This window comes from Ylistrum balloti, unplaced genomic scaffold (assembly GCF_031769215.1).
Source record: "Ylistrum balloti isolate Yb309-2 unplaced genomic scaffold, AGI_CSIRO_Ybal_v1 Utg369652, whole genome shotgun sequence".
Classification (NCBI taxonomy): domain Eukaryota; kingdom Metazoa; phylum Mollusca; class Bivalvia; order Pectinida; family Pectinidae; genus Ylistrum; species Ylistrum balloti.
Window position 1 is genome coordinate 1461135 of NW_026781907.1, and position 23306 is coordinate 1484440.

At 37.4% G+C, this 23306-nt stretch overlaps 1 protein-coding gene across 1 annotated transcript in view; it reads left to right on the forward strand.

Annotated features, from left to right (window-relative positions):
* The window catches only part of LOC132556941 (DNA-directed RNA polymerase I subunit RPA1-like), a 33655-nt gene extending 10412 nt beyond the window's left edge, over positions 1 to 23243 (forward strand). Inside the window, exons 11-33 of the mRNA XM_060221407.1 lie at positions 3839 to 3977; positions 4752 to 4866; positions 5078 to 5186; positions 5576 to 5659; positions 5842 to 6003; positions 6566 to 6685; positions 7127 to 7338; positions 7555 to 7639; positions 8577 to 8777; positions 9209 to 9337; positions 9993 to 10148; positions 10471 to 10661; positions 11896 to 12025; positions 12798 to 12908; positions 13643 to 13867; positions 14170 to 14225; positions 14453 to 14623; positions 17213 to 17439; positions 17960 to 18075; positions 19232 to 19309; positions 20687 to 20851; positions 21997 to 22107; positions 22337 to 23243. Coding sequence (XP_060077390.1) covers positions 3839 to 3977; positions 4752 to 4866; positions 5078 to 5186; positions 5576 to 5659; positions 5842 to 6003; positions 6566 to 6685; positions 7127 to 7338; positions 7555 to 7639; positions 8577 to 8777; positions 9209 to 9337; positions 9993 to 10148; positions 10471 to 10661; positions 11896 to 12025; positions 12798 to 12908; positions 13643 to 13867; positions 14170 to 14225; positions 14453 to 14623; positions 17213 to 17439; positions 17960 to 18075; positions 19232 to 19309; positions 20687 to 20851; positions 21997 to 22107; positions 22337 to 22630 — 3387 coding nt within the window. The 3' untranslated portion in view covers positions 22631 to 23243. The remainder of the gene's footprint in view (positions 1 to 3838; positions 3978 to 4751; positions 4867 to 5077; positions 5187 to 5575; positions 5660 to 5841; positions 6004 to 6565; positions 6686 to 7126; positions 7339 to 7554; positions 7640 to 8576; positions 8778 to 9208; positions 9338 to 9992; positions 10149 to 10470; positions 10662 to 11895; positions 12026 to 12797; positions 12909 to 13642; positions 13868 to 14169; positions 14226 to 14452; positions 14624 to 17212; positions 17440 to 17959; positions 18076 to 19231; positions 19310 to 20686; positions 20852 to 21996; positions 22108 to 22336) is intronic.
* Positions 23244 to 23306: the final 63 nt, after the last annotated feature.

A 23306-nucleotide genomic window follows, 5' to 3' on the forward strand; every position in this document is an offset into this window, starting at 1 on the left:
TAAGGTAAACACTACACAGACCCAGTATACAGACACACAAGGTAAACACTACACAGACCCAGTATACAGACACACAAGGTAAACACTACACAGACCCAGTATACAGACACACAAGGTAAATACTACACAGACCCAGTATACAGACACACAAGGTAAACACTAAACAGACCCAGTATACAGACACACAAGGTAAACACTACACAGACCCAGTATACAGACACACAAGGTAAACACTACACAGACCCAGTATACAGACACACAAGGTAAACACTACACAGACCCAGTATACAGGCTCATAAGGTAATCACTACACAGACCCAGTATACAGACACACAAGGTAAACACTACACAGACCCAGTATATAGACACACATGGTAAACACTACACAGACCCAGTATACAGGCTCATAAGGTAATCACTACACAGACCCAGTATACAGACACACAAGGTAAACACTACACAGACCCAGTATATAGACACACATGGTAAACACTACACAGACCCAGTATACAGGCTCATAAGGTAAACACTACACAGACCTAGTATACAGGCTCATAAGGTAAACACTACACAGACCTAGTATACAGGCTCATAAGGTAAACGCTACACAGACCTAGTATACAGGCTCATAAGGTAAACGCTACACAGACCCAGTATACAGACACACAAGGTAAACACTACACAGACCCAGTATACAGGCACACAAGGTAAACACTACACAGACCCAGTATACAGACTCATAAGGTAAACACTACACAGACCCAGTATACAGACACACAAGGTAAACACTACACAGACCCAGTATACAGACACACAAGGTAAACACTACACAGACCCAGTATACAGACACACAAGGTAAATACTACACAGACCCAGTATACAGACACACAAGGTAAACACTAAACAGACCCAGTATACAGACACACAAGGTAAACACTACACAGACCCAGTATACAGACACACAAGGTAAACACTACACAGACCCAGTATACAGACACACAAGGTAAACACTACACAGACCCAGTATACAGGCTCATAAGGTAATCACTACACAGACCCAGTATACAGACACACAAGGTAAACACTACACAGACCCAGTATATAGACACACATGGTAAACACTACACAGACCCAGTATACAGGCTCATAAGGTAATCACTACACAGACCCAGTATACAGACACACAAGGTAAACACTACACAGACCCAGTATATAGACACACATGGTAAACACTACACAGACCCAGTATACAGGCTCATAAGGTAAACACTACACAGACCTAGTATACAGGCTCATAAGGTAAACGCTACACAGACCTAGTATACAGGCTCATAAGGTAAACGCTACACAGACCTAGTATACAGGCTCATAAGGTAAACGCTACACAGACCCAGTATACAGACACACAAGGTAAACACTACACAGACCCAGTATATAGACACACAAGGTAAACACTACACAGACCCAGTATACAGACACACAAGGTAAATACTACACAGACCCAGTATACAGACACACAAGGTAAACACTACACAGACCCAGTATATAGACACACATGGTAAACACTACACAGACCCAGTATACAGGCTCATAAGGTAAACACTACACAGACCTAGTATACAGACACACAAGGTAAACGCTACACAGACCCAGTATACAGGCACACAAGGTAAACACTACACAGACCCAGTATATAGACACACATGGTAAACACTACACAGACCCAGTATACAGGCTCATAAGGTAATCACTACACAGACCCAGTATACAGACACACAAGGTAAACACTACACAGACCCAGTATATAGACACACATGGTAAACACTACACAGACCCAGTATACAGGCTCATGAGGTAATCACTACACAGACCCAGTATACAGACACACAAGGTAAACACTACACAGACCCAGTATATAGACACACATGGTAAACACTACACAGACCCAGTATACAGGCTCATAAGGTAAACACTACACAGACCTAGTATACAGGCTCATAAGGTAAACGCTACACAGACCCAGTATACAGGCACACAAGGTAAACACTACACAGACCCAGTATACAGACACACAAGGTAAACACTAAACAGACCCAGTATACAGACACACAAGGTAAACACTACACAGACCCAGTATACAGACACACAAGGTAAACACTACTCAGACCTAGTATACAGACACACAAGGTAAACACTACACAGACCCAGTATACAGACACACAAGGTAAACACTACACAGACCCAGTATACAGACACACAAGGTAAACACTACACAGACCCAGTATACAGGCACACAAGGTAACCATCTCACTAACCCAGTATACAGGCTCATAAGGTAACCACTACACAGACACAGTGTACAAACACACACGGTAAACACTACACTGATCCAGTATACAGACACACAAGGTAAACACCTCACTGATCCAGTATACAGACACACAAGGTAAACATTACACAGACCCAGTATACAGACACACAAGGTAAACACCTCACTGATCCAGTATACAGACACACAAGGTAAACATTACACAGACCCAGTATACAGACACACAAGGTAAACACTACACAGACCTAGTATACAGACACACAATATAAACACTACACAGACCTAGTATACAGACACACAAACTGACCTAGTATACAGACACACAAGGTAAACACTACACAGACCTGCTATACAGACACACAAGGTAAACACTACACGGACCCAGTATACAGACACACAAGGTAAACACTACACAGACCCAGTATACAGGCACACAAGGTAAACACTACACAGACCCAGTATACAGGCTCATAAGGTAAACACTACACAGACCCAGTGTACAGACACACAAGGTAAACACTACACAGACTTAGTATACAGACACACAAGGTAATCACTACACAGACCCAGTATACAGGCTCATAAGGTAAACACAACACAGACCCAGTATACAGACACACAAGGTAAACACTACACAGACCCAGTATACAGGCTCATAAGGTAAACACTACACAGACCTAGTATACAGACACATAAGGTAAACACTACACAGACCTAGTATACAGACACACAAGGTAAACACTACACAGACCCAGTATACAGGCACACAAGGTAAACACTACACAGACCCAGTATATAGACACATAAGGTAAACACTACACAGACCTAGTATACAGACACACAAGGTAAACACTACACAGACCCAGTATACAGACACACAAGGTAAACACTACACAGACCTACTATACAGACACACAAGGTAAACACTACACAGACCCAGTATATAGACACACATGGTAAACACTACACAGACCCAGTATACAGACACACAAGGTTAACACTACACAGACCCAGTATACAGACACACAAGGTAAACACTACACAGACCTAGTATACAGACACACAAGGTAAACACTACACAGACCTAGTATACAGATGCACAAGGTAAACACTACACAGACCTAGTATACAGACACACAAGGTAAACACTACACAGACCCAGTATACAGACACACAAGGTAAACACTACTCAGACCTAGTATACAGACACACAAGGTAAACACTACACAGACCCAGTATACAGACACACAAGGTAAACACTACACAGACCCAGTATACAGACACACAAGGTAAACACTACACAGACCCAGTATACAGACACACAAGGTAAACACTACACAGACCCAGTATACAGACACACAAGGTAAACACAACACAGACCCAGTATACAGACACACAAGGTAAACACTACACAGACCCAGTATACAGACTCAATGTTGAATAAATTGAAGGTTCTGAAAGTTATCAAATAACTAGTATTTTCATAATATGTCTCCCTGTTTATTGTAGGCACGAGTGTTACCTGGAGAGAAAACCCTGAGATTGCACTACGCCAACTGTAAGGCTTACAATGCAGACTTTGATGGAGATGAGATGAATGCTCATTTTCCACAAAATGAATTGGCGAGAGCAGAGGCTTACACAATAGGTGAGGATAAGGCTCAGTATTTTCTATGATTTGATGTCCAAGACTAAAAAAGTTCAACTTCAAAGACCCGTTTTCATAAAATCTTTTACAAAATGAAAACAAACTTAAGATACTTCTAATCTTTTGACTCAGGAAAATGACATTTTAACAGGTTTTAAATTAAAAAAAAACAGTATCAAACAGCAGGAAAGCCAACATAATGTCATTGTCCATTTAATGAAATCACAACCAATTTCCTACTGACACAGCCAATGAAAACACTTCAGGGTACATTACACTACTGACATATATGTAAATATATCATATTGGCGAATTCACTGGATAGCAGGTAGAGTACAAATAACAAAACAATTGGAAAGAAATTCAGTTAAGGATCGCTCAATTCGGAGTTGTCCTTCACAGAAACCTATGTTCAAAAACCCAATTTCCTTTTATTTCAAAGATTGGCTTCAAAAATTCACTTCAGAGCAGTACAGATATATGTGGGGAAAACTAATATAATGTTTACCAAGATTATTTGATGAAGAAAGAATTACTTTTTAGGACAGAGAGATTAAAATGATACATGGATATAGAAGATAGAGTTAAAGGGAAGTTGATAGTGACATATAAAAAATGTCAGATTTACATGATAGAAGGAATTTAACATTGTATAATATTTTTTTGATATTCATGCAAATCTGAAGAGATTACTTTGATGACTGTAAACCATATAAACAAGACTATGTGCTGTGCTGACTAGGGTTGTGATATGTAATGTGAATTTTATTTCAGCCAGTACAGATTTCCAATATCTGGTACCTAAAGATGGCACACCATTGGCTGGACTTATACAGGACCACATGGTGTCAGGTGTCAATCTAACTCTCCGTGGACGTTTCTTCACCAGGTAGTGTAACATACTCTCCACAGAAACTAATTTACTAGGAAGTATATTTATGGAAAGAGTTTTATAACTCATGAAAAATCAATAACTGACCTTGAGAGTTGACAATAGTCACTTCTTCAGTTCTGCCCTGTGAATTGTTTAAATTCTCATAGACTTGTAAAGTTTTAATCAGTGTCCACTGAAGTAATGTATTGGTGTTTTTTTTTAACAGACAAGAGTATTGCCAGTTGGTGTTCTCGGCCCTGGTAGACAGGAAAGGCCCAGTAAAGACCTTACCACCCTCAATTATTAAACCCTGCCAATTGTGGTCTGGGAAACAGGTACGTCAAAAAGGTGGTCAGTATAATGGTCAAGAAAACAGTTGTGTCGGAGAGCTGGTCAGTATGGTGGTTAGGCAAACAGTTATATCAGATGGCTGATCATGTAAGTGGTCAGGTGTACTGCCGCATCAGATGACTGATCATGTAAGTGGTCAGGTGTACTGCCGCATCAGATGGCTGATCATATCAGAGGTCAGGTGAACTGCCACATCAGATGGCTGATCATTTTGGTAGTCAAGAAAAAAGTTACGCCAGTCGGCTGCTCAACATCTCAGCTACAGAAGTCAGTGTACTGTGAGCGAAACACATCTTTTTGACCAAGCTTGCCAATATACCTGGTACAATATTTGTGTACAGTTGATCTATCTCAGACTTTTCTGGCCTTCCAGGTTCTCTCAACCATTATTTTGAACACTATACCAGCTGGTAAGGCAGCCCTCAACATCACAGGGAAATCAAAGATTTCAGAAAAGGTAAATATTTTTGATTGGCCACTAGTTTTCATTTCTAAATACTCAACAGCAATCATGTTTTGATATTCCTTGACTTTTAAGTATTAGATCACCAAAAGGAGTGAAAATATTGTGACAAAGTGTTCATACCAAAAACATCTGACTTATGTACCCAAGTAATTTTTTTTTTTTTTACAATGCAGAGTTGGTTGACATCCAACACCAATGTAGACCTACCCAAAGAGATAATGGAGGAGATGGGAGAGAGTTGGGTGATTATCAGAGGCGGAGAGCTCCTCTGTGGTGTACTGGATAAGGGTCACTACGGACCTACCTGTTATGGACTTGTACACTGCTGTTACGAGGTAATTATGTAATCATGACAAGAGTCACTACAGACTGACCTGTACACCAGTCTAATGATGGTCACTGCAGACTGTTACAGACTTGTACACTGCTGTTACGAGGTAATTATGTAGTCACGACAAGGGTCACTACAGACTGTTACAGACTTGTACACTGCTGTTACGAGGTAATTATGTAGTCACGACAAGGGTCACTACAGACTGTTACAGACTTGTACACTGGTCTAATGAGAATCACTACAGACTGTTACAGACTTGTACAAGGGTCACTACAGACTGTTACAGACTTGTACACTGGTCTAATGAGAATCACTACAGACTGTTACAGACTTGTACACTGGTCTAATGAGAATCACTACAGACTGTTACAGACTTGTACACTGGTCTGATGAGATTTTCTGGAGGACAGCATACCTTGTTAACCAAAACGTGTTGAGTAGTTGAGGTTATGATGACAACCCATATCGTCGTTAATGGTATGAATCTATTTGCCATTTTCTTGTGATCAGATCACTCACCAGGCCCTGTCAAACTTGATTCTGATCTGATCCACTTGTTACAGTTATATGGTGGGGCTATAGCTGGAAAGCTGTTGACCTATTTTGGACGTTTGTTCACCAACTTCCTGCAGATGATTCGAGGTTTCACACTTGGAGTGGAAGATATCCTAGTCACAGCACCTGTAAGTCACTTTATTTGTATATATATAATAGCTAAGTGTATGTAAATGGAGCGGGTCAGTGTAGCTTGTATAGAGTGTTTAAATAGTTTCAGTCACTCAGCTGACGGTGCATGCTTCTTTGGTTCTGATGGTAGAGCTGGTTGATTATCACGCTAGGGACCTAGGTTCGATTCCTGGTTGGGGCGCTTGACAGGAATGTTGCTTTCCCTGTTCTTTCACATGTGTTGTAGTTTACCGGTACTGAAAAGCCCTGAAAAGAAATATTCTAATGAAAAAATCCTTGATTTATAACATCTTCTATATTGCATCAGCAAAAGTGTTGAATCTGTAGCTGGTCAATATTGTATGTGTTTCTAATTCAGCATTCCATCACATGTAGGTACATTGTATAGATGCATGTACTGGTCTCAGTTATTTACTGTGATGTGTTGATATATTCAGGCTGACCAGAAGAGACACCAGACTATTATAGAATCAACACAATGTGGGGATGACTCTGCTAAAGAGGCCCTGACCCTGGACAAGGAGGCTGATACAGCGACCTTATTGAAGGCAATGAAGAAAGCCCACTTTAACTCTGATGATGTTGGGCTACAGATGCTGGACCACAGCACAAAGACGAGGACGGATGAGGTTCAGAACGCCATTGTTAAGTAAGTATCAGTAGGTATTTTACATAAGTAACTAGTCAGGAAAATGTAGACCATTAATTATTGGATATGTTTAAGGGTTCGTTTAAGTCAGACTTGTATGAATATACATTGTAAGTATATGATATAAGACAGATGTATGTAAAGGCTTTCATATTTGAAAATATTATGCAAACTCTTGAGGTGGACCTAAATTTTTTTTAAAAATCTCTGTTACAGAGCATGTATGCCAAAAGGATTAGAAAAATTATTCCCTAAAAATAATCTACAGCTGATGGTGCAGTCAGGAGCAAAAGGATCTTCGGTAAGTACTGGGTATTCTCAAGTTTATCTGTAATGGATTCGATACCCATTTTCCTAATGGACGACTGTGTACATACTAGTGTTGGGAATCGGTTGAGATTTCCTGATCGATCATCAACTTTGTGTAACCGATCGATGATCGATTAAAATCGATTAATTCTTAATTGTCTGTTTTTGGATATTATTCAAGTCTAAATATGTATTTTGTGTTATGTTTTAACAGCAATTCACGTAATAACTAAAACTGTTGTACCTACACCATCATTTTGTGTGCTTGTTATTCGTTTATTGCACAGAATACTTTTTGATATAAACAAATGTCGTTTTTTTTTAAATAATTTTATTAATGTTGAAAATAATTTCAATGTTGAAATAATCTATTTTCATACATCACGATGATCGATTACAGATTTCTTACTCGATTAGTTGATCAAACATCTCAAACAAGTGATACTCGATTAACTCGATTAATCGGAACAACACTAGTACATACCACTCTACTCAATCGGTGTTTCAGGTTACTGACTTGTTTTAGAATGTTTTATCTTCCAAAAGTCTGTAATCTATTGACACAAAGTTTGTTTCTTGATTGGTTTTAATTATAGCTTATGTGATTGATGTTAAGTCCAAGATGTTAATCTTATCACATTTATGATATATGGAACTTTCTATCAACATTCTATCTCTATATACGGCTTATAAGGCTTAAAGTTAACTAAAACTTTATTTCATTCATATCTATATACATATACATTAAGATATGAGACCAATCAAAATGAATCAGATTCAGAAAAAAATTGTTGATTTATATAAATCTGTCTCTATAATTTGACACATTAAATATATGCTGTATTTCTTCAGTGCTATAGTAAACAGTAATTGGAGGAATGGATTTGTATTGTCTCGTCTACCATTACATTTCTGTATATATATTACAGGTAAACTGCATGCAGATATCTTGCCTGCTTGGTCAGATAGAGTTGGAAGGGCGTCGCCCCAGACCCATGCTTAGTGGAAAGACACTACCGTCATTCATGGCATACGACACCTCACCACGTGCAGGAGGGTTTGTGTCGGGACGTTTCCTCACTGGTATACGACCTCAGGAGTACTTCTTCCATTGCATGGCCGGACGAGAGGTTTGTCCACTTCTCTTTGGGAAAAATGTCTGATGTTTATGTCAATGACTTCTGACAGAGATTTATCTTTAGGGTTCCATCATGTATTAGACCTATAGTCACTTTAAGTGATTTCAGAATCACAGGTTATACATTATACAGTAATTGATAAGAAAGTGAAATCATTCATGATCTTAATGTAAAAAGTGATTAAGCACTATATCAAGACCTGAGGAAGTTGAGGAACATCATGGAAACACTTTGTTGACCCCTTCATTTATAGAGCCCAAGTTTATATAGAGTGCCCTTGATAAACAGACCACATTCTAGGGTCTAAATGTACCTAGGATAATGAACAGTTTTGTTATCTAGCCAGTTAAAATGATATAGAATGAAATTAACTTGTAATAAATAGGAGCATGACGGCAATCATAACTATTACATTTTTACAGGGTCTTATTGACACAGCTGTGAAGACAAGTCGCAGTGGCTACCTACAGCGGTGTCTTGTTAAACACTTAGAAGGAGTGTTTGTTAACTATGATCTGACCGTCAGGGACAGCGATGGCAGCATTATCCAGGTAATTAGGTCATAGTGGGGTTAAACACGCAGATAGGGTGTTTGTAGGTAGGGTGTTTGTAGATAGGGTATTTGTAGATAGGGTGTTTGTAGATAGGGTATTTGTAGATAGGCCTTTTGTTAACTACAATCTGACATCAGTGATTGCCGTATTATCCAGGTAACTAGATCATAGTCAGGTTAAACACCTAGAGCGGGTATTCAGGGGTTGACACTAAGGTATTTGCCTTGCTAGACCAGATTGGAAATTGAGGCAGCTCTGCGATCAGTGTAAAAGTTGGGCCATTTCTTGTGCAGAAAAGTCCTTCTGTGGGGAACTAGGAGCATGCTCCTAGTGAAAAGTCACAGGAATCAAATGTGCTAAAACCTTAAACAGCTTCTCCTCAATGACCAGGAGGCCCAGGATACAGATATTGGTCCTGTAGCACGCTGGGCTGAAAGGCTAACAAGTTTGTACAAATGAAAGACTGAATTTAAAGGTCACAGAGGTAAAATGTCTTAAAACACTTAAATGGCCTCTGTTGGATAACGGATAGGGTCTAAGTCATGGTATTTGTTTAATAGCAAAGTAGGAAAGAAACAAAAATAATCATTAATTATCATTACAGGGTGTATTTTTGTTAGTTTTATGATGATGAGGATGCATTTTTTGTCAGTTCTATTATGGTGAGGATGGACTGGACATCTCAAAGACTGGATTCATTACTGCCAAGATGTACCCTTTTCTCCTGGATAACAAGTCAGTGTGGACAACTCACAATGATAACCAGAGTCAAACCAGTGATAAAGGAGTACGCAAATGGACCAAGAAGGTATGTAATAAAATCTGTGTTCTACGAGGCAAGTGTCAGGGGAGGTAACCAAGGTAACAATCCACAGCTGTTTTGTCAGAGTAGGTAATAATGATAACAGTCCACAGCTGTTCTGTCAGGGGAGGTAACTAAGGTAGCGATCCACAGCTGTTCTGTCAGGGGAGGTAATTAAGATAACAATCCACAGCTGTCCTGTCAGGGGAGGTAATTAAGGTAGCGATCCACCGCTGGTGTCATAAGCCAATGAATTACTGTTTATTCGCATTCATTTTCGGTGAAAAAAATGTTTAAAATCATTTTAAAAACTCATTTCTATTATCAGATTCTGAAATGGAGGAAACATGCCAAAAAGAAAAGTACAACATGTGGGAGAAATTCGGGATTTCTGAACTTTTGCAAGAAGTCTGATTTACCTGGATCACATGACAAACGTTTGGAGAAAAATGGGCGTACTGTTGGGGCATGCCTCGCGTGCAGTGAATGGAGAGCTCTTGATGATAAGGCAAAACAAAAGTAAGTACAGCAATGTTGTTTATCAATAACACAGTGGCTTGGAAATAGATGTTGAGCTAGGAGAAAGGTTAAAGGTCAAGTATGTGGTTAAATAGTTATGAAAATTATATGTTGATATTAACTAAAAGGCCAAAAGTCATAATTGACTAACAGGAGCATGCTGGGGTGAATGACCTTGACCTATATTAAAGGTTAAAGGGTAAGATATTTAACCAAGAGGCCCAGGTCTTGGTATTCAGCAAAGTAGCATGTTGTAATGTTGGCTATCATGGCTGTTATAAATGACCTGAGAGGTCAAAGGGCTCAAATGTCTTAAAAAATTAGAATCACTTTTGTAGCATGACCTAGAGGCTAGGGGTTCCAACAAGGTTTTCTCTTTAGAAGGTGATCAAGACATCTATCTGCCCATTGATGAAGTCTGATGTAGAATTGATTAGAATGGCCAAATATCAATACAAAGTAACTCAAGCTGACTTTTTGGGTTTTTTCCTGTGCAATAGACAGCAGGAGTCCCAAGCAAATCACTACTTTCAGTGTATGTTGTCATTAGTAATGTCAGAGGTTTAATCAACAGGGTCAAAGGTCACACTTCTATGCACTCCCAAATTCTGTACTCAATGTAGAAACACACAATAGGAACCATATCCTTGTTACTCCAGGGGTCACGATCACTTTCGCTCTCTGCACCCCTGGAATATGTCATGGCAAAATTGATTGCACAAGCGAAGTAATTTGATTGGGTCCAGGATTAAAAAAACTGACCAATCACATGCTTTTACGCTGAAGATTAAAAACATGTGACATCCAACTTCAAAGCCAGTACAATATACCCTTACGCGACCTCGAGATTTGTTTGATGTACATCAAAGGATCAAACTAGTCTTTCCATCTTGTTCACAAGGTGTCACTTATGAAACCTTCAATTTTGCCATGACATGTTCCAGGGATGCAGAGAGCAAATATGGTTGTAATCCTTGGAGTAGCAAGTATGTAGGAACCTGTAACCTTTCCTTTGTGTGATTGCTGAAGTTGTGTACCAAGTACAGCTAGTAGCATACATTAATATAAGCACCATGTTTATTGTTTATGTAGAGTTACTGCCCTTACTGTAGTGAATCCCCATGCATATTTTGATCAACCAGTTAGGTTCCCAGCTGTCCTTTATATTGGGTTGTATGTGTGTTTGAATGGTTCACTTTGAAAACATGACTGACAGATGTTGTGTGAACTTCAGATATACCAAGTACACTGGGCGATGTCCTGACCCAGCTACAGCCGTCTACTTCCCCTACCAACAAGGTGGTGTCTACCCAGAAAAGTTTGAGTCCATAGTCAAGGATTTTTCCATCAATGAATTGAAAAAGGTAGGCATTAAAGGAAGTACTACAGATGTTGAAATACAGTTTTAGAGGGTGAGATGGTTTTGAATAGCTCATAAAGTTCAAAACGAGGACAGCTGTACAGTAGAAATCTTTGTAAAATAACAAAGTCTTCTCAACAGACTACTGTTATTAAGGTTTGGGTACCACTATAATTACAGCAGATCAATGAACTCATCAGTATTTCTTATCCTTATGTTAGTGATATGTGTGAGTTATGAATGAATGACTCCCATGAAACGTTATCATATCACAAATTGGGCTCAGATTTCACACATTTCAATATACCTATACACAGTATGATCTTTCATGTCAGTTTTTATGAAAATATTGATTGTATTCTTTTATTAGATCTCAATAAAATACAAACGTAGGAATTAAATATTTAGCAAATGAGATATGTCTAAAGTCTGTTGTTCAGTTGAAACAATAGGCTGGTTCATGATAGCAATTTTTAGGCTGCCAAATTGAATGTTTTCATTATTAAGGGGTCTTTAAACTATTACTGGATCAAAATGAAAGTGCATGTTAATGGATAAGGAAAAGTGTAGGTATAAGGCTGGACTTTTCATTTTGTTTCAGGTTATCAGGGGTTAATTAACAATTCAACTAACTGTAAAGTTTACAAATAAACCAGCTTTACCACGAGCTTCCAGTTACCTGAGTCCAGTCGTATTTATTAATTGATTACAAAAGTACAATAGAAACTTTATATTTAAATAAATACTAACTTCAGTATTTCTGGTAATGTTTACAGACAGTAAAGGATGAATCAGTGGGGCCGGCACAATTTAACACATTGATGAAACAAAAGCTGATGAAATCCCTGGTAGAACCTGGGGAGTCTGTAGGGGCCCTGTGTGCTCAGGTAGGTATTGTATTATAACAAATGTATTCTGTCTCTCATCAGAGATAGCTCATGTGTTTACCCAGTACTCATCAGAGATAGCTCCTGTGTTCACCCAGTACTCATCAGAGATAGCTCCTGTGTTCACCCAGTACTCATCAGAGATAGCTCCTGTGTTCACCCAGTACTCATCAGAGATAGCTCCTGTGTTCACCCAGTACTCATCAGAGATAGCTCCTGTGTTCACCCAGTACTCATCAGAGATAGCTCATGTGTTCTCCCAGTACTCATCAGAGATAGCTCATGTGTTCTCCCAGTACACATCAGATATAACTTATACGTTCACTCAGTAAAACACATGGGTGTTCATGCTTAAGAAAACCTTGGAAATGCTGAGAAAGGAATGCATACTTTATATATTAACAAGAGTTCAATTATGGTATCAGGGTATATTCTTGTTCCTGCTCAGAACTAGCTACCAGTGTAGATATTATACAAAACAAAATACTTGTAAAATGTAATACATGATATCTTTTAATAATACTTATTGAATCATAATTACTTTTGGTTCTGTATCATGATAGTTGATATCATTGTCAGGATAAAAATAACCTAAAATCAGGTTTATAGTACTTAATACACAAACAAAATCAAAAATATTTACTGTTTTAAGTCGAATAAACAGTCCTGAGTAAGGTTGTAATTTACAAAAATAAATAACCAGTCTAGTTCTTAGATATCTGTTCTATTCACAGTCGATTGGAGAGCCTTCTACACAGATGACATTGAATACTTTTCATTTTGCTGGGCGAGGTGAGATGAATGTGACTTTGGGAATTCCTCGTCTACGTGAGATACTCATGGTAGCCAGTGCCAATATAAAGACCCCTAGTATGGATATTCCTGTGTACCCTAATCCTCAGGCACGACAGACCGCCAAGACAATACAGCTACTTTTCAACAAGGTCACCCTAGCGGAGGTACTTCATTGTTCTATTTTCAGATTATAATAAATTAGACTTTGAAAAACCTGTCTGTTCCTCTTTTTCATAAGTAAGGTATTTTGACATGGATATAGAAACACCCACTTTCATGGTATTGGTGTGTCCGATATCAGGTTAAAGTGGTATACAGTTCTGGTATCTGATTATTTATAATGTTTTCATGTGTGTTATAGAATTCTTTAAGTATCTGGTAGTGACATGACCACTACCTGTTGCGGAATTCCTATCATGTAAAATAAAAGAATGAATTTGATTTTGTTTTGATTTTCTATTTCAAGGTGCTTGAAGATATCAACATAACAGAATATACAGTTATCAAAGGAAAATCGCTGAGGTGAGTTAAAATTAGACTCAATAATGCCATATATATTTCCTCTGAATTTGAAAAAGTCTGCAGATTTGTGTAAACTTTTATTTATAAATGACTATATTTATTGGCTGTCAATGTGATATTATATAAATTTTACCATCAATATGGTATTCATCTGAAATGTATGCGATCACTACTTAGATGCTACAATACAAAGTGTTTTTCTGAATGTTTTATTTTACATATAATAGTGGGAGACAACGAGTGTTTGAGATTCGTTTTAAGTTCCTGCCGTACAGACTGTATAGAGAACGCCTCGGAGTTACTCCAGCCTCCATTCTTGCCTTCATAGAGAAAACTTACATCAAAAGGATCATTCTTCTCATTAAGAGGAAGATAAGTGAGGGTACTAGAAAAAGCAGGTAGGGTTGACTTAAAAGTCCTAAAGTCTTATTGTAGGTATTCATGTACATAGAAATTTCTGTCACAGAGTACCACACACTAATAGCTGCACTAGGCCTTATTTGTGTAAATATTTGTAATTTGTACCCCCATTGTAACCATATAAAGTTGAGCTCATTATCAAAATGCTAGGTTGTTGGCACTCTTGACCACTAGATCAAGGTCAACAATATGGTTTGCTTTTTAAAAGTTCTCATTAATTTATCATTTGATTTGCTTGAAAGTTGTGTAACTTACTTACAGAAACCAAAGCTCACTGATCAGATCACCAAAATGATGACTCACTGATCAGATCACCAAAATGTTGACTCACTGATCAGATCACCAAAACGATGACTCACTGATCAGATCACCAAAACCATGATTCACTGATCAGATCACCAGAAACGATGACTCACTGATCAGATCACCAAAATGTTGACTCACTGATCAGATCAACAGAAACGAAGACTCACTGATCAGATCAACTGAAACGATGACTCACTGATGAGATCACCAAAATGATGACTCACTGTTCAGATCACCAAAACGATGACTCACTGATCAGATCACCAAAATGTTGACTCACTGATCAGATCAACTGAAACGATGACTCACTGATCAGATCACCAAAATGATGACTCACTGTTCAGATCACCAAAACCATGATTCACTTATCAGATCACCAAAATGATGACTCACTGATCAGATCACCAAAATGATGACTCACTGATCAGATCACCAAAACGATGACTCACTGATCAGATCACCAAAACCATGATTCGCTGATCAGATCACCAGAAACAATGACTCACTGATCAGATCACCAAAACGATGACTCACTGATCAGATCACCAAAACGATGACTCACTGATCAGATCACCAAAATGATGACTCACTGATCAGATCACCAAAACGATGACTCACTGATCAGATCACCACTGACTCACTGCTCAGATCACCAAAACGATGACTCACTGATCAGATCACCAAAACCATGATTCACTGATCAGATCACCAGAAACGATGACTCACTGATCAGATCACCAAAACGATGACTCACTGATCAGATCACCAGAAACGATGACTCACTGATCAGATCACCAAAATGTTGACTCACTGATCAGATCAACAGAAACGACGACTCACTGATCAGATCAACTGAAACGATGACTCACTGATGAGATCACCAAAATGATGACTCACTGTTCAGATCACCAAAACGATGACTCACTGATCAGATCACCAAAATGTTGACTCACTGATCAGATCAACTGAAACGATGACTCACTGATCAGATCACCAAAATGATGACTCACTGTTCAGATCACTAAAACCATGATTCACTTATCAGATCACCAAAATGATGACTCACTGATCAGATCACCAGATCACCAAAACGATGACTCACTGATCAGATCACCAAAACCATGATTCGCTGATCAGATCACCAGAAACAATGACTCACTGATCAGATCACCAAAACGATGACTCACTGATCAGATCACCAAAACAATGACTCACTGATCAGATCACCAAAATGATGACTCACTGATCAGATCACCAAAACGATGACTCACTGATCAGATCACCAAAACAATGACTCACTGCTCAGATCACCAAAACGATGACTCACTGATCAGATCACCAAAACCATGATTCACTGATCAGATCACCAGAAACGATGACTCACTGATCAGATCACCAAAACGATGACTCACTGATCAGATCACCAAAATGATAACTCACTGATCAGATCACCAAAATGATAACTCACTGATCAGATCACCAAAACGATGACTCACTGATCAGGTCACCAAAATGTTGACTTACTGATCAGATCACCAAAATGTTGACTCACTGATCAGATCACCAAAATGATGACTCACTGATCAGATGAACAGAAATGGTTTAATTTACTGATTTAAGGGCCAATTTACTCATGATCTATGCTAGGTCAAGTTACTGGTTCTTATCACCTCCCAATTCAATATTCATTATCATAATGGTGTGTGTATCTGTGTGTTTACTACCAGTGTTTACCAAAATTTTATGTTTGGTATATAATCAAGTTTCTAAACATTTAGTTTTTAAAATTACATGAAACTTAATTTTAAAATGGGCATGTGATGTTTATTTTTTGTAAAGAAATGTTCGCAGATTCAGGAAAAAAGGGAGACAAATCATGATAATTTGTACAAAACTGATAATCATTTTATTATTTCATTGAAAAGATCACTCACAGATCTAGTGTAATGGTCTTACTCAATGAAGATCTGTTGAAAACTCACATTTTTCCTACAAAAATGTTGAACTGATCTAAAGGAAATCTCTCTCACTGAATTATCTGCAGAAAATAACAATCAAGGGGATGTCAAAATCCTCATAGAAGGCAGAGGTTTATTAAGAATTTGTGTAATTTATTTCATCTTTGTTAAGATTTCCTGAAAGAAAATATTAATTAAATATTAGTTACCTGTGAAAAATAATCTGTTAGGAACTTTTGTCAATAACAAAAGTAGAGATTTATTTAGAAATAACAACAACAAAAATTTCTATTTTGTAAAAAGGATTTTGACATCAGGACGATTACTGAAGAGAAACGTTCCAGATGAGGACACAGAAGAGAGCTCTAAGGTAGATGCTACTGTTGATCAGGGAGACTCCGATATGGAGGACATGACTGGAGATGGTAACGCTGTGGCCGACAAGGAAAAGAAACGACACGACGAAGAGAAAGAATACGATGAAGATATGAATGAAGAGGATGCTAAGCCTGAAGAATTGGAAGAGCAGGGTATGTGAGGAAACAAAAATTGTGATTTATGACAGGCATGGGTGTTTGTATATCAGAAGGACTGGATATTTTAGAAGACTCTATATAGAAGAGATCTACAGAGAAACATTGATTATGTTATTGAGAGATTAGGAAAGTTGAAACAATGGTCACAGACAGTAAATATCAAGCTCAAAGGAGAAGGACAAAGAATTAAATTCACAATATTTATTAAAAGAATATGCTGCATGGTTGGCACAGTTATAAAGAATAGAATGAAATTAAAAATCTAGAATATATTTAGTGAGTCAAATTTCAGAAACAGTACATCAGTATATACATTGAAACTGATGATATGTTTACTGTATACTCATGATGAAAAGAAGGTGTGTGGAATGTTATCCTCAAGAACTCACCCAGCTAGATAAAACTCTAGAATGTGTATATTGACAGAGAAGTGTTGAGATCATTCCTTCTGATACTTAACCAATTCCTGAACCTTCATGATTGTCCTAGAATCAATAATTGTTTTGGTTTGTAGTCACCATGGACGAGGATAGTGATGAAGAGACAAGCTTCGCTGTTCAGGATGACATGGAAACTCGGGAAGAGGACAGCCAAACAACAGATAAAACAACAGCAGCCATTAGGATAAGTGTAGGTAGATTTAAAGAACGATAAACTGTCGACTGAAAAGTTGTCACCTGGCAGGGGCTTTAGATTAACTTTATCTGATTGTTCTTCATCTACCCTCGTGTGTAAATGTTTAAATATTTTCACCTTCATTTAGGGGTCTACCATATGTAATTAAATCATAGTCAAACTTGACAACAATTTGATGGCAAAAAGGAGTTGAAAGACCTACACAACATTTCGCTGTTCCTTAGGATAGGACTAGAACATGATATTGAATATGATATATTGAAATTGGGTAATGTCATTCAACATGTCCTGAACTGTTTGATAATTAGAAAAAAGGGCAACAAGCTTAAGGTTAGGGTTAGGATACACTCAGGAAATGGCTAATTTCATAGAGGGCAGAGGGTTGGGCTTATACAGGGTAGTTATAAAGGACAAAATATTCAAGTAATTATAAATAATGAAGTTGTCTAGTATAGAGACACTTATATATTTGTGAAAAAAGAGTGATTGTGGTTTGTACAAAGTGTTTATAAGGTCTTTGTCACTCAGCTGATGGAACATGCATAGCATTAATAAGGTCTCTGTCACTCAGCTGATGGAACAAGTGCAATGTTAATAAGGTCTCTGTCACTCAGCTAATGGGACAAGCATAGTGTTAATATGGTCTCTGTCACTTAGCTGACAGAACAAGCATAGTATTAATAAGGTCTCTGTCACTCAGCTGATGGGACAAGCATAGTGTTAATATGGTCTCTGTCACTCAACTGATGAAACATGCTTGTTTGGCCTTGTAGATTTTTATTATATATCATGGAAAGATACAGTACATTTTACAATCACACACGTACCTGACCATGGTCGACTCAAAATTGACCTAAGAGGAAATACGTAGAAAGTTAAACAGGATGACCTACATGTAAATACGGCTTCATTAACAATATAACTACGGTGAACTTTAGTCGCAGTCAAGTAGGGTCAGTAATGGTCAGCCACATTAACTCTGGGTTGGAGTATTAACTTAGTGTAGCCAAATCATTGGATTTTTCCCTTCAAGCATTAAGAAACCCAAGCTTCTTTCAATTTTGTTTGAACCAATACATACATTAGTTCTGTTTGTAAGTATTTAATATATAGTGTTAATGTCTTATTTTGCAAACAAATCACATTTCAGAATGTCTTAAAGTCATCTAATGTTGCGGAGTACAAATTTGATCAGAAAAAGCAGGAATGGTGTCAAGTTAAACTCCAGGTAAGGTCAAAGTTAAACTCCAGGTAAGGTCAAAGGTAAGGTCAAAGTTAAATTCCAGGTAAGGTCAAAGTTAAACTCCAGGTAAGGTCAAAGTTAAACTACAGGTAAGGTCAAAGGTAAGGTCAAAGTTAAACTCTAGGTAAGGTCAAAGTTAAACTCCAGGTAAGGTCAAAGATAAGGTCAAAGTTAAATTCCAGGTAAGGTCAAAGTTAAATTCCAGGTAAGGTCAAAGTTAAACTCCAGGTAAGGTCAAAGTTAATGTCCAGGAAAGGTCAAAGTTAAACTTCAGGTAAGGTCAAAGTTAAACTCCAGGTAAGGTCAAAGTTAAACTCCAGGTAAGGTCAAAGTTAAACTCCAGGTAAGGTCAATGGTAACCAACATTTTAAAACTCTGTTCTGTACATCTTCAATCATAGATCAGTACACCTTCAAACATAGTTCTCTTTTCCTAACACATTAAAACATATTTCTTTACACCTTCAAACATAACTCTGTACACCAAACATATTAAAATATGTTTCTGTACACCTTCAAACATAATACTGTACACCTAACATATTAAAACATATTTCTGTACACATTCAAACATAGCTCTTTGCTCCTTTTACTCTCAAACATGGTTACATACACTTCAAGCATTCCAATATTGTTCTATACACCTAACATACAAACACAGTTATATACATCCAACATGTTCAGACATAGAGTATTGTACACATTCGTACAGTTTGGTTAATGTTTCAGATAAGCATTCATGAAAATGATATAAGGTAGTCATCAAAGTATTATTAAAAATCAAGGCTATGTGATGTTACATTTATATCAACTATGATAATTTATGAAGTTAAATGCTGTTGTATTAACCGCCTGCTTTTAGAAGTATTCTCAAAATGGAACATTTCTCAAAGAAAATTGTTAAAAGAACAAAGTCTGTTGGGTGTCAGGTTGCACAGTGGTAACACACTTGCCTTTCAACTAGCCATCCTGGGTTCGATTCTGGGAATGGACATGAAAATGTATGGGATGAACTGCCTGACCACTTGGGATTTCCCCTGGTTCTCCGGTTTTCCTCCCACAGTAACACTCACCTCCCGGCATGCACCTTCATTCGGGCCAACAAGAATGACTAATATAAGCTTAAAGCTTGTTTCACGGTTTTTGTAAATACATAACTAGAGTTTATTTATTTAACAAAGTCTGGACATTAAAACAGAATAAAGTAAACATGTACTTTAATACACTATAAATAGTGTCATCTTATTATAAGATGTCTACTGCAAATATAACTGATATGTGTGTCAAAACAAAAAGAGACCAGAAAAAGTAATTATCTCACAGAATGATATATAATGAGAGATATTCCACGTCTTTGTTTTAGTTTGGTATACAGAACAGTAAAGTGGATGTTTCTTCTCTGCTGGAGACTGATGCTAAAACAGTCATAGTACACCAGATTCCAGGCATCAACAAGTGTTACTTAACAGAGCAGAAAGGAGCAGAACGACGGGAGCTCCACCTTAAGACAGACGGCATAAACATACAGGTATGACAAATTCATGGGGTGGCATGAGATACCTAACTCATTCTCACTCACTGGAACTTTTTTACAAATCTGAATCTTTCAAGCTCATCTGTTCAAAACAAACTGAACATTTTAGAACTGAGAACTTGAGATCTCTTTCATAACTTGAAGTTGTGTACGACATACCATACTGTTGACAACATTATCAGTAGATGTGTCAGACACACTTTCATTATCACAGGTTTACATGTACATTTTTGTTACATGTGCTGCATGTGGACCTTTCAGAGCTACCAATGGCTCGTCATTTTCATCCGTTTCTTCTTCACACTCTAAACCTCTTTGTTTGAATAGAATTATGACAGATTGTTTTATCTAGATCTGCGATATCTTTATCCATACAGAGAAATTTCAGAAGCAATCATACTTACAATCACAGCATTTCCATTTTTGCAAAATATCTGAAATTCTCTTCGGACAATTTCATTTATTTCATACGGTGCTTCCTCTCACACCATTTGTTCTTGCTTAGATTGCTGTTCACGGTCAGAGGTCAAGGTCAATGTTACTATGAATAGAAAATTAGTATACCGTACAATTTATTTTAATATTGATTTATTAATTCTATTCGAAGTTCATAAAATGCTTCTTTGCCTATACAATTTAACCTGAGATTAATCACTAGTTTGACCCGTCATCAGTGTCAATTCTGATCAGGGGAAGAAATACTGATTTGTGATATCATGTTCACATTAACATGTACCCACCTATTTCTTAACATATAACACTGTAACAAACTTCTTCATTTCTGTTAATCGTATGTCATAAAACAGGTACCAAGTGTTGAAAATTTGTCTCTGTACACAACTATTCATGACTTTCTAAATTTGTCTCTGTACACAACTATTCATGACTTTCCCCATTCTCTCCTTCATATGTATCTGTGAAGTACACAGGTGCAGTCATAAGGTGTAACTTAATTCATAATATAGATAATACAAGCTGTTGAATGACATTTATTGTGCTAATATATTTGAATTGATTGTGAATATAGAAACATTTTAAAAAAGAAGATAAACTTATTGATTAAAGAAAAGGACTAATGTATTTGAATCATGATCTGTCTGGAAATATGTTGAATACATTAAGTCTATAAAACCTTGTAGGAAATATACAAGTATGCAGACATATTGGACATCTCTCAGCTCTACACCAATGATATCCATGCCATGGCCGCTACATATGGAATTGAGGCTGCTTCCAGGGTCATTGTCAAGGTAAGTAAAGGTCAAGAGTATTCCTTAAGGGTCACGGTCGAGGTCAGTAAAGGTCAGGTTACCAGTCAGTAACATATCCCTTGCAGGTTCACTGTCAAAATTTCATTGTTAAAACTTAAATTCAAAGGTAAAACTTAATTAATGTATTTTACCACCAAGAGTATGATATAATGTTCTTTTTTTCAAAAGATAACAAGAATTCACAAATATTCATATGTACTTCCTACAGGAAATTCAGAATGTGTTTGGTGCCTATGGAATAGAGGTAGACTATCGTCACCTCTGTCTTCTGGCTGACTACATGACGTTTGAAGGCTCCTACAAACCATTCAACAGGAAAGCTATGGAGACCAGCAGCTCGCCCTTACAGAAGATGTCATTTGAGACTACAATGCATTTCCTTGTGAAGGCCAGTATCCATGGCAACAAGGACAGTCTCAGAAACCCGTCATCCCAGTTGGTTGCTGGAAGACTTGTGTCCTGTGGCACTGGGACGTTTGAAATCTTACAACCCTTCTGCTAAGTGCTAGACCTCCACTACAGAAGCTGTGAAGATTTGTGTTCAATTAAATTGTTAAGTTTGAGTAGTGTATATAACATCATAATGATAAGTGAACTGTTAAGTTTGAATATATTGTCTTTCAGCTGGAGCTGTGTTCGAAAAAAAATGTTCCACTTCAGGAACTTAAGTTTAATAATTGAATTTTTCGCCTATTTAAGAGGGGAAATAATTATTTCTTATTTAACTGATTGGTGTCTCCTTTTGACCAAGGAGCCTGTTTTTACCATTTTGGGTTGTTCGCATGCTAAAATAAAGGGATACATATCTTCATCCCCTTTCAGTGTTGGAGTTAACTTTGTTTAATTCTTTGAATACCATTTAAATAATCAATATGCCTAGCTGTTGAATAACTGACTAAAGATTCCTTGGTTCCTTGAACTGCTAGATTCACAACTTTCCAGAGACCCATAATAAGTAGAGGAATTAAAGCTATTGGATTGGTTTAGAATTTTTACAAACTTGAATCTTTCGATTATTTTTCAGCTATGCAAGCTGTGCTATTCTTTAACAACTCTTGTGATACATGTAATATTTTCAACACTTTTTCAAATTAAAGGAAACATTGAGGTAAATTTTAAAAGCAAATTGTAAATGACTGTATGTATAAATTTATTTTGTATCACCTTGAAAGTCCATG